The 17,158-nt window shown below is 40.0% G+C and overlaps 1 protein-coding gene across 1 annotated transcript; it reads right to left on the bottom strand.

The window, feature by feature from the left end:
* Positions 1-912: 912 nt before the first annotated feature.
* On the bottom strand, positions 913-8,994 carry sost (sclerostin). Its single transcript, XM_008437391.2, has 3 exons — positions 8,729-8,994; positions 6,628-6,933; positions 913-2,546 (listed from the first exon to the last, which is right to left on the bottom strand). Exons 1-3 carry the CDS (start codon positions 8,760-8,762, stop codon positions 2,137-2,139), a joined length of 750 nt encoding a protein of 249 aa, XP_008435613.1. The 5' UTR covers positions 8,763-8,994; the 3' UTR covers positions 913-2,136.
* Between the last annotated feature and the right edge of the window lie 8,164 nt (positions 8,995-17,158).

The raw sequence follows: 17,158 nt of genomic DNA, 5'->3' as shown, positions 1-17,158 counted from the left end.
CATCTACTTATCATCTGTTTATCAGTTTTCTACGCTTGCTGTGACTGTCTAAAGATGCCATTGATTCAAAGACAGGGTATACCCTGGTTAACAGCTGTGCAATCTAATAAATAAATAAATAAACTTAAAAGTTGATGGCTGAAGGTTTGACTATGACCTTCAAAGTCCCCAGAAATTCACCCCTTTCACCTACACTTTCTCCGCCCACTTAACTTTCCATAATGCACTTGGATGTATTATGAATGATGTCTCTTATGACATATTTTAGTTTTTTTATGAGTAACTGAATTTGGGCTTTTTTTGTAAGTCATGAACATAAAAATTAACAGAAATAAATGCTGGAAATATGTCCCTCTGTGTGCAATAAACCTAAATAATCTACCACTTTCACTGGTGTTTTCACACTCAATAATCCGGTCAACGTGGTTCGACTGAGGACCAAAACTGCAACATTTGTTACATTTTCAGCTGGTGCTGTTTGCTTTCAGACTGCACTGTGTCAAACCATAGACTAATTGAAAAATCTGTTCACCTCTTTGCCTGTGGTGGCGCTATACCAAGAGCTAAAGAAGGAAACGACATGAAAATCTCTGAAGAAGATGCAACGACTTCCTTCTTCACAAAATGTAAATAAAAATGGGGCAGCATAAAATTGGCATACTAGACGAAACATTGTCAATGTATTGGGTGAAATTTAACTATTTATTTGTTCACAGAGGTCTACTTTTTACATTTTTCTAATGTCCTCCAGAAAATTGGTCATGGCCTGGACGGAGCCTGGTCATTTGTAAAAATTAAATTTTTTGCAAGATATTGTCCTTTCATATCTGCTTTCATCTTTTTCATAAACTATATATAAATGTAAAGCAGTAGGTTACTTCTTTAAAAAGAAAAAAATACCAAACAGGCCGGTTTGTTCAAATATATCTGCCTTTACTTTTATTCATGGACTGTACAATCTTTTATTTTCTCTATCACACTATATGACAATTATGACTATCGGTTGATATAAAAGGTTGCATAAATAATTTAAATGTGGACATAAAAAATAAATATGCAGTTCATTCTTTTTAAAAGAGTCCGTCTTTTGGTCTCTTCCTGCCATCCTTGCTTGGCACGCAGGTTTGACATGTACAATCATGCTGAACTTCTTTCCAGTTGCTATTTCAATGTACATTTTGGGAAGGAGAAATGCAGCAGACATTTGGATTTATGAAGGAATGGAAGAGGGAAAACACTGCAGAGATGAGAACTGGTAGGAATGTCAATGTTCTGAAGAAGTTCAGAGAATTTTTTCTGTAGTACATCGACAAACCAAATCGGATTCTGATGGTCCTCGTCGGTTTCCTGCCTGAAGTGGGCCTTTCTTGACTCCTGCTGGCTCCATCCCTGCTCAGCTTGGCCCGCTGCAACAGAATTCCAGTGTGGGTGTGATGGAGAGAGCTCTGCCCCTGGGTAACACTTTCTGATGCCTCCCACACACCATGTGCACTTTTATTTTTGTCTGCATGACCCTGGCAAACAGGAACTGGTGATATTTAGAGAAAATTGCTTTTGTGTGAGTCGATCTTAACACAGGAATTAGCTAATTATGTGGTGTCACAGGAATGTCCACTGGTCCCCTACGTGGTGTCGGAGGTGGTAAACTTTCATTTCCTCGTCTCTTCCGACTCCGTGTTGCTAAGATTTGAGAAAAGAACCGGTGTGATTGACAGGTCTGTCTAGAGGCAGCTTTCAGGGAACGTCTTAAGATCCTGCTGATGTCCCAAACACTAAAGGAAACAGATTACAACAATTCTATCACACTAGAGAGAAAATGCACCTTCGGGGCTTTGAACTGAGTTAGAGTCTGAGTCCACTGAATGGGTGTACATGTAGGAGTTGAAGTTTCAAGGACGTTTTTTTTTTTTTTCATACTTTTTACAAGAACTTTGTTTGGAAAGAAGACCCGATTGGTCCCCTCCGGACCAGTCGCTGCTGTTGCTGATCCGATTTATCATGCAACGGATCAGACCAGAAATTAGCTTATAAATTCTCTCTCTTTGAGTTTTCTCTTGCATCCCTTCCCTGTGAGAAGGAGATATGTTGGTGTTTGAGTAACATGTAATGCGCATTCAGTCTCAGTCTTTGGCTGCTTTAGTATGCGTTGTCCAGCAGTGGCGTGTTGTTGCTGCTCCGATCCTGTGACAAGCGGCCGTGCTTCCTGCTGGGCTGCCTCTTCGGCACCTCCTTGGCCACCGACTGGTTGTGGTGGGGCCTGAAGCGCTTGCACTTGCAGGAGGTGACCACGCGGATTTTGTAAGTCCGAGTGTTGCCGTTAGGACACTGAAGCTGGACCCTTCTTGTCCTGGAGTGCGCCGGGATGCAACGGTAGTCTGCGGCGCTGTTTCTCCACCACTTCCCGCGGACGATGGAGTTGGGCATGAGGTGGGCGGGGAGGCACTGGCCTGAGCAGACCAGCTCCCGGATGGGTTTGGCGCTGCGGCAGGAGCCATCGGTGATGTAGCGGGTGGAGCGCAGCTCCCTGCAGCTCATCTCGGAAGGACCTGGGTGTGAAGAGTGGCACAGTTTTAACACACAGAGTCAATCAAAACATGGAAAAGCACAGACGCTCACCCCCCCCCAAAGCTGCTCAGTTGAGTTCTGAAACTTGCAACGAGAAAAACCGCACAAAACCGCAAAAACATATTGCCTTGCCAAGTTAGAACCAAGCCTGAGCAACTGGGTGTGCTAAATGTTTTGGTTTTAGTTTAATTCCTGCTAAATTGTAGCTTGTACTTATGAATGCAAAGTAAGGACCATCAAGCAAACTGAGAGAAAAACCGTTTGTTTGTTCCTTCAGCTGATAGAAGTGATGGAAGAGATGGAATGCTGGAGCAGAAACTCAAGTTCATTTAGAAAAAGTAAACATGAATAGAAGGCCATTTCTTTTCCTGTCCTATTTTGGGGGTGTCTTGGTTTGACAATCAGACAAGCTCTTCCTCAAATAACAGTTGGATATTGGAATTCAGACATCTTGTGTAAAGTTAACAAAAAAAAAAAAAGTCCCTTGTCACCAGGTAGCAGAAGAGCTGAATCAGCGATTCTTAATTGTATTACAGTAAAATAGATCTTGGGTGGATTAACAAATAAAATGACTCACAAAACACATTATTTACAATCAAAAGTTTAATGTCCAGGTATTCCTTAAGTGAAATGTATTTTGATTGATGGGGAAACACATTTTAATCAAAGAAAATATACAGAGTCCTTCTGATAAACACAAATGAATGGGGAGGGGGGGGCGAATTTTTGATAGACTATAAGACTCATTATGATAACTAATTGTTGTTATTTTTACCTAGATGAAGATAATTGAATGTCCTCTTATCAACTTACAAAGAACATTATATAAAACAAGTAGACATGCCTATTCAAGTAGAAAGAGCAACTTGTACGTTTAGGTGGATATTTCAGCCAATAAGATCAGATCAGATTTTGAGCAGTGACTCATGGTCTGATCATTAGCTGACAACAGCGCCTGACAAAAACCCCAGCTGGCAGCAATAAACTGATAGCAAATCCAGACCAGAGGCCCATTAAACAGCTCAATCGAACCAAATGCAGGTCTGGGGTGGAGGAAAGAAAAAAAAAAAAAAATACTGGCATTCGGTTTTTTCACCCTCAGGAAACATATATGGCTCTGGAGGAGTAAACAGCTGTCTGGTTGTTTTAATGCAACATTATAAAAGCACTCTAGAGTTTTCAATAAACTGGACGTCAGCCAGGTTGATCTAAGGCAGCACACTCGGCCTGTACTCCTACATTTAAGCAACAGCTTTTACAACAACCACACGCACAAGTTACTGACCCGTATTGCTTTACAAGCCCAAGAACAGTCGATTCAGAAATGATACACCGAGAGAAGGATCAGTTTTCCTCTGTGGCTTTCTTTGGAAAAACAAAAAAAAGACCCAACAAAGGATTTATGATGGGTTTTTTTCTCACTCTGAAAATCTGATCTGGTGATATTCTATGTGTTGTTCGTGTACACGATGTCTGCAGCACGCAAGCCGAGGCAGTTTGCATTAAATGCTCCTGAAAAATCAGGACGTTAATCAAATCTGAGCTCTGTCCAGGCCAACTCTTTCTCGTTCTCTAATTGTCCTCTTTAGTGGGCAGGGATGGGCCGGCCACTGATTTCCAGGGACACCAAGAGTTTTCACAAGTTGCAGCAAGAAAGTTTCCATCATTACATTCCTACAGTGTAGAGTACTTTTAATGAGATGCCAAAGAAAGTTGGGGAGTGACTACAATTTTGTCCCGCCGCCCCTCCCCACCTGTTGCTGCCCTCTGATGTTCAGCCAGCTGACAGAAGAGCCTCTACGTATTTACACTGACAGTCACTGTGTGGAATCTGAAATAACAACACCCATCACTACAATTAAGGTTAGACTGTTTGACACTGATACAGACGGCACTTCTCAAAAAAAAAATCTATTTGTTTTCCTACAACAGCACTGTCTATCATTAAAAAATAGCTTTACATATTGTTTGATTTTCTTAACTTTTTGTCATATTTCATATTTCAGTATAAAACATAAAGATACACGCATCTCTTGACGTGATTTGCATTTGTAAAGAAAATGTATTAAAAAAATGTGTCAAATGTATGTTATTCTTGGCAGAGGTCTCAGAAATGCTTGTATCAAAAATGATACGTTTTGGTTTTACAGCATTTAAACCATGAGCAGCACATCTGTAAAGTAGGAATGCTGTCTATTATTTATAGAAAAAAAAATATATATTGATATATATATTTCTAGTGATAATTTGCAAACCTCATAAACTGATGATTTGGATGGTATGGCTTCACGCCGTTTAAACATTCATTTCTACTGTTGGTTTCATGATAGAAAGAAATAATGTCATTAATTCTGATGTACTGATCTATAACAGATAAGTTCTATTTTCAGATGTGTGTGAGACTCTGTTTTCAGGGACTGATCCAGTGTTGCAAATTTATGAAAAGGTTATTTCTACTAAATGTAGCTGATTTTTTTCTTTTCTTTTTTTTTTTTTTTGTTTTCAAACTTTCGCTTGTTTGTTTGTGCAACAAAATCTGTGCAAATGTTATAGACGTAATTGTTATGGCCATAGCAGCATATTAGATTACCAGAATATTAGCAACTAAAGAATCGTCACTTCTCTGTTTAATTATAACAAATTTAATATTGTCAAATGTATTACTTATATATATTGTATACTTTAGTATTCCTTCTCAGAATTGTAAAGTGAAACTCTCGTATTAACCTACACATGCTAATAAGTCAAGAAAATACACAACTGAGTGAGTTTTAGAGAGGATTGGAAGAAAAACGAGGCATCGGACAAAATCTGCCGTGTCCCCAAATGGACCAGAAAACACCAACCTAGGACTTAAATCAAGAGATGGATAATAAAAGTGGTCCGGAACATTTGTGAGTGTGCTTGTCCCTTTGGGAAGTCCTTGATGTTTGCTGTATTTTTGCTAATAAAAACCTCCCTTATTTTGGAGAAAATTAAATTGTCTAAAGTATTTAGACATCATCATTGGTGCTGTTTTTCATCCTCAAAGGGAGGAATCACTCACACAAATTGACCTTAAATCCTCATTCTTCTAATCTAATCAGTCGCCTCCTCTGAGCTCCAGCTTGAGAGGCCGTGATTAGGCAACAACTCCTCAGCCACCCAGCTTGAATCAACGATCCCTCTATCACAACATACAGCGTCTCCCAACCACAGGTGGGAATCATTCCCAAAAGCAGCGTTGCGTTTAAAAAGCAATTTCTTAACCCCGCTCTCCACAAAAGGCATTCCCCCCCCCCACTACAGAACAAACTTTGGTTTTTTTTKGGGTTTTTTTATATTTGGGGAACATGTTGTTGCAATCAAACGGTCATGGAGCAAGCAGAGCTTGACTAATAGTATAAAGAGAAAGGGAAACAACCTGGAATACAATGTGAAACAAAGCGGTGATGTCTTTGTGAACGCTCAACTTCAGACTGCGTGAAGGGAAGCAACCACAAGAATGTGAGTGTGAGCCACTCTCATCACACTCATCCTTGGGTTTTGCACTCTCACACTCAACACACGCACACACACATTGCAAAGTTGTTGCTAATCAGTAAGCCGGTGAGAAGATGTGACACGATTTGAAGTTGGGATCAAACAGCAGATCCCATTCGGTTTGGACAGCCCYCATTTTTCAACATACAGGAATTTCGGTGCATTTAATGCATTTAAGTTGTGTCAGGAAGCACAAAAGCTACAAAATATGGACAAATTCAACACGTTCTTAACTGTGGCAAGACCAAGTGGTGAGATGAGAAGGCAGGGGTTAATGTTCACACAACCCCCCAACCTAAATACCTGTATGTATAATATTATTTATGACAATTCTAGAAATAAGAGACCACGTTTAAAATAGTTGCATTATTCCTTTATAACGCCACCCCCCTCCTATAAAAATTTCTGGAGAACATGCTTCTGAGGTGAAATTGAAAGGTTTGAATTTTAATTGGAAATCGACTTTTGCAATTTCCAACACACCATATATTTGTAATATATAATATATGGTGTGCGTGAACATTTAAAGAAAATACTTACTGTAAGAAACCGTGTTTGAAGTGGAAGTTCTCCCTCCGTTTTTTGCCCTGTTATTAAGGGTGTTGTTGTTGTTATTATTATTATTATTGTTGTTGTTGTTGTTGTTGTTGTTGTTGTTGTTGTTGTCGTCCGAGGTCTGCAGGATCGCCTGGTGGGGCGGCCGACTGTTTTCCCTCCGGTTCGGTAAAATCTCCGTGGCATCGTTCTTTATTTCCTTCCAGCCCTTGGCGGCCGCGCAGCATCCCTGCAGCCGCAGCAGCAGGAGAGCCGAGCTGGAGACGATGAGGGCCACAGACACCTGCATTGCTGCTCGGGCAGTAATAAATCAAACCAGACCGGCAAGCTTTCCTTAGAAATAAAAATCAAAAATCAAAACTCCTCATACAGATAGACACGCACACACACACACACACACACTCGCGAGCGCGCACACGCACACACTTGATCACACAGCACCACGCACACACACGCCAAAGAGATGCGCACTGGTCCAGGTTAGTCACTTCCAGTCTCCAGTGTGAGAGAGGCACGCGTTTTTGGAGCTTTTACGCAAGTTCTTGTCCGGGGCTGACAATTAAAGCTCACTCGGTGTGGGAGGGGTTGAACCTGGGCGATTCATTCAGGAGGGAGGAGGAGGAGGAGGACGGGAGAGAGGGGGTGGGTGGAGGGGGGGAGTAAACAGAGGAGAGGGAAGTAGAGGTGAGGAATACGGGAAAAGTTTGAGGTCAGAGAAGATGAGAGACGTGCAAAGGAGGGGGGGGGAATGGGACGAATAAGAAAGCAGAGATGAGAAAAGAAGGAGACGGACGAGGATCTGTAGAGTGAAATATCTCTCCGTTGTTGTTGCAGTGAACAGCAGCAATGCATCTTAACGCTTCCCGTTGCATTACGTGTCTCAGAAAGTATTTTCTATAGGTGGTTTATTTTGGACATCATCTGAACACGAGTCCTCCCAAAGCTGCAGCATATGCTCCTCACACTCTTCCCCCCCCAGAGACCTTTGACCCTGTACCCGTCTTTAYAATCTAATTACACAAATGAATCCTTCATCTCCTGCGGTCATGATTCCACCTCACCACAGCTCTGAGCAGATACATTACATCTAATGAGATGCTCAGCTCCAAAAACTCTCATCAGGACGTTGTTGTTTTTATGTGGTCATCGTCAACCCCTATAATATTTAACATGGGCTGTTTACAAGGCATGAACTGGTTTTATTTAATAATATGGGTTTCTGCTTAGAATGTGGACTGATAGTTCCTGGCATTGCCTGATAGTCCCGCTGAATTGATGAGGACTGTCTAATAGAGACTCACATTGTAACACTGCCCTCTTGAGGGAGAATCCAGCATGCTAGGTCCTGACGTTTCAATAGAATCTCTTTGTTTTTGTGCAATACAATAAATACATGTATAATAATTAGAAGATTACATGTATATCACAAGTTGAACGGAATTGGAGAGAAACACAGTCAATAAGAAAAAGTTTGAATAATGTGCCCCCCAATTATTCATACGTCAATAAATGATTAAMTAAATAGAAAAATGAACCATACTCTTAAYATTGTCGCAGTGTGTCAGTCAAGTTTATTCGTATAGTACTTTCGAGCAAGAAGGCAGTTGAAAGTGCTCACAATACAGTAACCGATTGTGAAACGAGTGACAAACGTTACGTTTTGTCCAATGCCATCATCAAAATCTTCAAGAATAAACCTCATCAAATATACATAAGATATAATATTCATTGTTCCAGTTATTAGTAATCAAAGGCAACTCTTTTCAGGTGTGAAGACACTGTTGCAGTAATCAATGCAACTAAAGACAAACACATGGATGATTTTTTTCTAGCCGTCATTGGAAGATTAGTCCTTTAATCCTAAAAAGGTTTTTTTATGTGACGGGTCAACTTTGCAATTGTGTTTAATAAATCTGTTTCCCCTCAAGCTCCCTGCTAAGTAATCTCCTCCAGCTGTCCTGCAKCCTGCTGATTAGACTCACCAGGTTTCAATAGCACTCTTCAGTATTTGAACCCGCCGGTTCTTATTGACCCATGGTCAGTGGCTTGTTTTGTTGCATACGCCCCAGTTCTACGTTCCACTTACCTTGCTTCATGTTCAGCTCTACGCTTTTTACCATTTTAGATCCTTTAAACGCACCGTGTTGCTCACGATGTCATGTCKGCAGTTTGGTCCTCCTCTAACACCGAAGCCTGGAAATGAAGGATTACGTCTTCAAACCACCATGCTTGATTCAATCTCATGTCGTCCAGCACTCGTGWGACGCCATYGTTTCCTTCCTGACACCAGCAAAAGCAGGGAGTGTAGAAGTGGGCGCTTCTGACTGGAGTGCACAATGAAGCTTCTAGATCAGGAGTCTGTATTGCTGTCCTGGAGTGCCTCTCTYCTGCAACTTTTGAATGCGTCTGTTCTCCATCACATCTGAWTCAAATGAAGCGTTGATGACCACGCCATACTTTCCGACATGCCAACAAGGAAATGCAATGTATGTATTTTGTTTTAGTTTTTTTCAGGTGTGATGAAATGTGGGTGCATCCAAACGTTGCAGGACAGTGGCACTCGAGGACTGGAGTTTCTGATCCCAGTCCGCTGATGTGGATCAACATGCGTTGGATTTACTTGCACTTGGACATCTCATGTTTACCCAGACCCACGGCATATTTCTCTCCCGCGCAGTTGAGTWCAAGTGTGTTTTTTTTAAGTTTTATTTTTTCTGCAATCAACTGGATCGACGTGGTGAAGTTCCACCCTGGCAGAAGGAGATTTCAATGGTAACAGCAGTGTATTAGCTCCATGAGCCAGCGACATCACAGTCCAGAAATGGTGAAATCAGSTTTGAGCAAGGTGTAAATCMTGATTTGTGAAAAATCCTGATTTAATCATGTACACAGCTGTGCATACATTATATTTAGTTCATTTTATTGCAGCACCAATCTTGCACAGAGCTTTCCTATTTGAAGATCCAGTGCAAACAGAACCTTTCATCGTGCGTAAAAGTCTCACATGAGACACTCCTCCGGACTGTCAGGTCCAATTACCTTCCCTGAAGTACTGTAAAAACYATCCATGTGGTTACACTTACAATTTCCAATTCAACTGCTGGTTTCAAAAAGCTGTTTCTCAAAAGGAATTTATCTTGATATAGTCCAACAAATAATGCAAATCAAAGCTACTTTAACTCGCAAGTCCAGGTTAAAACTGCTTGAAATGAATTAAAAGGACTTTTCTTTTGTTACACATTAAGCAACACTTTAAATGAGTTGGCACATAAATAAAATACATATTTTTTTACCATATGTAGTTTTAAAAATAATCTCCAAAGGAGCAAACTGGACATTTAAAATATAATAGTTGTCACTGCTAATAAGTTTATAAGCGGTTATTTGCCAACATGTAGGCCGTTCATTTATTCTGTCAATGAGATATGAATGTTATCCACTTTGATCATTCGGGGAAACATATTTTCTCTTTTGCTTGCACTTCTTGTCTTACCGTACATTCATAAAAAGAAAATAAAAAGCATAACAGATTAAATCTGAAAATTATTTTCACCTTTTTTTCCTGTTGCTAAAAAAAAAAAAAAAAAGTGAAAATATACATATTTATTACTAACCCTCAAATAATTGTCAATGTTAAACGGTCTGTTGTCACATGTATGGAACCTGACATGGAGCATGRTTTGCATCGTGTGATCTGAGAGGAAGTAAAGTAAGAGGAGCAGACAGCTCTCTTCTCCCACTGTGTGCAATCCTCCAGCTCTAAAGTTGTGCCAGAATGTTTTTGTTTTTTAGAGAGTAATGCATGGGCCCCGTGTCTACTCTAAGCCAGCTCTGATTACAGACTCCTCACCGAAATCACGACGGATGTCAATCACAGTCTCTATTTAGACCTCTCTGGGTTTCTTTATAGAGCCCTTGGGCTCCAGTGCAGTGTTTTTTATCATGATAACAGAGTGCAAAGAAACCCAAATAACAATTAGATGCTCACCAAATTGAAAAAAAAAAGAAAAGGGAGAAACTGGCACTACAGAGGACAAAAATGTGTAAATGTTGGGGGGAGATGAGGAAAAATATAAACAATTCAAGCTATTCTATGAAGGGAGTCTGCTGTTGTGATGCATCATAAGTTTATTAGCTAGTGAAGCACAGGTTGATTTGCTCAAAAACCCGACAGTAAATAACAAGAAATTATAACCATGGTTGAAACTCCTTCTTGAACCTCTAATATGAGTGRAGAAAATATTCACAACATGTGCAGTGGGATCATGCACAAGCTTTCTGGCATCTCCCAATAATCCTTAGGAATATTTTGCTGCAGARCCATATGRACATGGCGATTTTTTTCTTTTCCAAGCAGAAGTTGCACTTTGTGCACAAATCGTGACGGATTCTGAACTGCATTATGATGTCGTATAGATACTTTCTTATGAAAACAGTTATATTTTWAAAAAATAAGCAAAAAAGGATCCAAAACATYAACAGGTTGGTTTTCATTGTGCTTCATCCATAAGTGCTAAGCTTTAAAAAGCTCCAAAACTATCAGACCAAACTTTAGTTTCATGCAAGAAGAAATTATTATTTTCTATCAAATGCACCCCCCCCCCCCAAAAAAAAGAGATTCACTTTGGTTTTATTGTCAACGTTTACTGTAGTTTCGATGATTCCTAAATGTTTTTCCACTTGACAAGTCATCTTGTACTGCTTAAGAACCTAAAACAAAACAAATTGGGTCTATTCCGCCCACATATCATATCTCGTACACACAGCGCAAATCACGATATTAGTAGTGGCAGGAACATCATCCGAGCGCGGATAATGTTACAAGCTGAACGACTCTTTGAAAAATTTCAATCTCATGCAAGCAGGTATTTATCCCTGTCTAAATGTTTGTGGATCATATTTATGTTTTAAGATGCTGCACATCTGGATACATTTTAGCTACACAAACCATCACATGCTCATATTTAATATTATGAGACAGGATGCATTTCGCACTTGAAAGTTTAGCAGTTCATGGAAACAGCTGGGAGAAGAACATTCATAAGTAAAAAGGACTTTTTTCACTTTTTTTTTTTTTTTAGGAGTTGCTGCAAGTGTACCAGGTGATTTTTAAAGAAAGCACAGTAAAACATGTTACCCTTTAGGCCAATGTTTTTTAACTTCTGCTTCTTCAAGAATGCAGGAAAATGTTTTGAGTCTTTCATTTTGAACCCAAATGCTGTAACCGAAACAATTCAGTTTAGTTTCCCTCTTAATCTTATTGCATCACTTTTAAATATTTTCAGTGAAATTTTATTCATGACCACCTTGCCTGCTGGTGGCGGTCAGTGKGCCCAGTRGCGCCGGTGGATGGCAGCCTCTCTTCTGATTTCAGACAGACTGCCCCAGGGAAGCTGTGGCTACYATCCAGTAGCTTGCCATCATCGGCGCATGAGAGTGTGTGTGAATGRCTAAAATGTAGTGTGAAGCGCTTTGGGACTTCTGCACTTATGTTCATTCAAACAATATTTTATGAACATTTACAGCACTACAGCACACTACCATCGCAAGTTTGAATCGTTATTTACATAGAAGTTTGTGATTATTTACGTGAGACACCGATGTAGGAGCCGATGTACTGTTATAGTGTCCAACATTGCCATAAATTGTTATATTAGTTGTATTTTTTTACACTGCCTGCCTTTTATTTTGGACATATACTCTGATTGATACATTGCGTGTTTCATTCTCAATTAGTGTGGGTGGCACACTTCCTCTAACCTCCATTTCCTGTGTACATAATCATAGATCTCAACATAAATAACAATCTAAAGTGATCCTGACAGAAGGGTAAAGATTCATGAACTAGCATTTCCATATAGAATTAAATTCCCTTGTCAGGGTTTTGTTTATTTCAGCTGAGAAGAGATGGTTAATCTTTCTTTTTGTTCATTTAAAGATATCCCAGCCTTCATTTCATCCAGATTTGTGTAATTTACTCTAGGTAAATTTACCCTCATGCAAGTCAAAATGTTGTTGGGCTAAAAATGGTTACAGTGAACTGTAAGACTATATGTAAATTATGTTGATATTGTGAAATAGTTCACAACCAACATAGACTTTACATCTCTTTGTACAACTCCCTTTGGACCGTAGCAGTCTCCTCTCGCTCTTTTCAAACATTCATTTGATTCCAGCATCTCTGTGTAGTATCACATAATGAGAAAAATCTATCACTCTTCAGCCAAATAACAATGCRAAAGCAGCCTGCTTTGTTTTTGTGAACCACATAATTCCTGAGAAATGAGGAGACGAGTGAAATGTGCAGATCGCTGCCAGTGTTTTGTGTTTTCCTCATGTTAACCCCTRACTGTTGGCCTGATCTGTTTGTCTGCCGGCAGGAGGTCACATGGAGGTGACCGGCTGCCCTGGACAAGCTCCAGCAGTGAAATGATAACTGCTTGACCTCAAAGTGGAATTCCTCCTCTTCGATAATGTTTCATGTGGGTTTCACACAAGAAAGGAGGAGGTGTCGCACTCCCTGCCTTATTATTTCTTTGTAGGATTTTTTCTCRCTTGTCTTTGGGCTTTTTAAAGGAACCATAAAAATAGAAAGTACATGCTATGGATTGGCCGTGTCTCCAAGAAAGAGGCAACTGTGGAGACGAGTCTGGATGCACCTCAAAAACCACACAAACCATTCCCCAACCACTGTGAGCCTCTCGATGCACTGAGCCACCAGCTCGCTTCTCCTCCTGTAGTCCACAGGTGATATTCTTAGCAGCAAGACAAATTGTACCACAAAGTATTCAGCCACACAGTTCAGAAAATCTTTTTTTATATATATACTTGAACCTAAAAACCTTGGCTGGTTTTGTCTGGCTATTGACAGAGTGAGATCTTCATATCTCTTTGGATTAAGCTTAAGATTTCTTTAAACAAGCAAAGCCCTTTTTAATCAGTCGGCATGTCCATTTTGGATTAAAATAATATACAAATATTGAACGTAGCAGATGGCAAATCTAATCTTGTATCAATATTATCGTTTGTTATGATTTAATTCAATAGTTATGGTTAATACCTCATGATTTTCAACCATTTCAATGTAATTTATTGGGATTTTTGTGATAGAGCAATAAAAAAAGCAAACAATTCTGAAGTGACATATTAAAAAAWCACTGATTTCAACATTGTTTACAGTTGAAAATCTAAAACATGTATTCAGCCCCATTTACTCTGATGCACCTAAATAAAATCTTGCCTTCAGAAGAAACGTAATGTTAACTCTGTTAACTTTGTGTTAACTACGGTAAGTTATTCAGTTATGCAAGGGTTAACTTAGTTAAAATCAACACTGTCAATAGCTTAGCTAACATCAACAACAACAACATTAACTTAATTGTTAACTAAGTCAGTTTAAAAGGTCTGGATTTTGTTCTGTAGAGACCTGTTAGAGAGCATGACTGAACAAACAGCTTCCTTGTGGCCAAGGAACACAGTGAAAAGGTCAGAAGCAAAAGGTGGGGAACGTTTACAGAAAACATTTCAATCCATTATCTGAAGTTTGAAAGGGTAGAGCAAAATTGCAACACTRCCAAGACCTCAACCTGAACTGACAGACTGGGCAAGGAGAGCACTAATCAGAGAAGCAGCCAAAAGAGTCCATGGCAACAGGAGGGAGAAGTTATTGATGGGGCAAAACAAGAYGTACACTCTCAAGATCTAAAATGTATAACAGGGTGACCAGGAAAAAAAGCCATAAGAATTCACATTTAAAGTTTGCCACAAGCCTCAGAGGGGGTCACAGCAAACCTGTGGAAGAAAGTCACACAAAAAATACATGCAGCGCTTATCAGATTTGAATGGATAAAAATGTCCCGTCTCATTTTTCTTCTGCTTATGCAATACGTGTGTTGGTGTGTCACATAAAATCCCAGGAAACAACTGTTAAGGCACTGCTCCCACCGAAAAATTCTGTGCATGATCCATTATATTCGCAGTTAGAGGACAAGCTAGAGGACTGTGTATTGATAAGAATCAACAAGAAGCTTGTATGGTGTTCTCTGTTGGACAGGAACGAATGCCTGAAAACAGAGATGGAGGAAACAAACCTTTAGTGGTTGCCTTCTCTGGCCACGCTCCACAACRTGTAAACACGAGAGCACTATCAACATTTATATCTGAATTTCAGCACCAAAGTAAACACCTGAATTTGCCTAAACAGCTCTATAAATTACATGCCCTGCATCAGATTTAAGCTTTGAACTACAATTTATTCTAAGTGAGTCATCAGTTACGTATGCTGTACAGTCAGGTGTTGTTGAAGAGTTTTTTTTTTCTTTTCAATGTTGTTCCATCGGATGCCAAGCAATGACCGACATTGGTCTCTGACAAAAAGAAAAAAAGAAAAAAAGAAAAGAGCATTCTGTAATACAGGTCCTTCTCAAAAGATTTGCATATTGTTATGAAGTTCATTGTTTCCCATAATGTAATGATAAAAATTAAACTGTCATATATTTTAGATTCATTGCACACCAACTGAAATATTTCAGGTCTTTTATTGTTTTAATACTGATGATTTTGGCATACAGCTCATGAAAACCCAAAATCCCTGTCTCAAAAAAATTTGGGGGAAGCAGTGGACTGAGTCTGGAGTAGAAACATCCAGAGCCACCGTTGCACAGGCGTGTGCAGGAAATGGGCTACAGGTGCCGCATTCCCCAGGTCAAGCCACTTTTGAACCAGAAACAGCGGCAGAAGCGCCTGACCTGGGGTACAGAGAAGCAGTGCTGAAAAAAGTACTTTTTTCGGATGAAAGCAAATTTTGCATGTCATTCGGAAATCAAGGTGCCAGAGTCTGGAGGAAGACTTTGGAGAAGGAAATGCCAAAAGGCCAGAAGTCCAGTGTCAAGGACCCACAGTCAGTGATGGTCTGGGGAGCCATGTCAGCTGCTGGTGTTGGTCCACTGTGTTTGATCAAGGGCAGGGTCAATGCAGCAGCTATCAGGAGGTTTTGGAGCACTTCATGCTTCCATCTGCTGAAAAGCTATATATAGAGATGAAGATTTCATTCTTCAGCACAACCTGGCACCTGCTCACAGTGCCAAAACCACTGGTATTACTGACCATGGTATTACTTATTGGCCTGCCAACTCTCCTGACCTGAACCCCATAGAGAATCTGTGGGATATTGTGAAGAGAAAGTTGAGGGACCAAGACCCAAAACTCTGAATGAGCTTAAGGCCATCCTGGGCTCCATAACACCTCAGCAGAGCCACAGGCTGTTGCCTCCATGCCACGCCGCACTGAAGCACTCATTTCTGCAAAAAGATTCCCGACCAAGTATTGAGTGCATAACTAAACGTAATTATTTGAAGGTTGACTTTTTTGGTATTAAAAAACTTTTCTTTTATTGGTCGGATGAAATATGCAAATTTTTTGTGACAGGGATTTTGGGTTTTCATGAGCTGTGTGCCATCATTATCAGTAYTAAAACAATAAAAGACCTGAAATATTTCAGTTGGTGTGCAATGAATCTAAAATATGTGACARTTTAATTTCCATCATTACATTATGGAAAATAATGAACTTAATCACAATATGTTAMWTTTTTGAGAAGGACCTGTATGTGTAGATGGTGAATCAGAAATATGGTACTGCTTAAGGGCGAGGGCAGCCAAAATCCCCCAGAATACTTCRCAAGGTGCACTAATTAAGCCTGAAAATACAATCAGGCTCAGCTGTGAGCCTCACAGCAAGTTACACCAGCACAGAGAGACACTTGGGCATTGAAGCTTGCCCAAAAACTTATTCTTTTTGGATTTTTTACAAGATTTGCAGAACAAGATAACAAGCGCATGAGAGCAATCCAAAAAATCTTGTATTATGCCCAGTAAATTCTAATCATAAGCAGTAGTTTCAAGAGCCCGTCAAGGAAAGGTGCTGCTGCTTGCCATCAGCTCTGAGCCCACCCACTGTGCAGCTTCCTGACAGAATCCAGCCTTTGTTTAACGCAGAAATGTTGCTTTCCTGCGCAAATTATGACGGCACATTCGTGACTGAAGCCGGTATGTAATTTGGAGATAAAAATCATGTCCGAAACTTTGTTTGTTGGCCTCGCTTCTTTTGACAAATCTCTGAGTAAACAGGGTGGATCTCTTCCATGCAGGTCACCCATTGCCAGTACCGGTTGACGTAAGAGTGAGTTAGGTTATTTTCCAGCTGAGTCATGTTTTAAAAGATGCCTTTGCGATTTCTCATGAACAGGACAGCACAAACGTCCTCTAAATCCTTTCAAAGCCGTAGCGCAGACTTTGCAAATTGACTGAGACACCYACAGTGATTCAAATGAACTTACTCAAAACTTAAACAATCCCTTCAAGAAACAAAAGCGCCAACATTCCTTCAGCGCCCAGCAAAAAAAAAAAAAAAAAAAACTGTATCAAGCAAACAAGGCAGTTAACTTTTAGCAGGTGATACTAATTGAGTGGTGCAGCCCATCTGGAGCTGGTTTGAAAGTATCACTCAAATGCAATTC

This window comes from Poecilia reticulata, linkage group LG19, assembly GCF_000633615.1.
Source record: "Poecilia reticulata strain Guanapo linkage group LG19, Guppy_female_1.0+MT, whole genome shotgun sequence".
NCBI lineage: Eukaryota > Metazoa > Chordata > Actinopteri > Cyprinodontiformes > Poeciliidae > Poecilia > Poecilia reticulata.
This window is presented reverse-complemented; position numbering and strand designations above follow the sequence as displayed.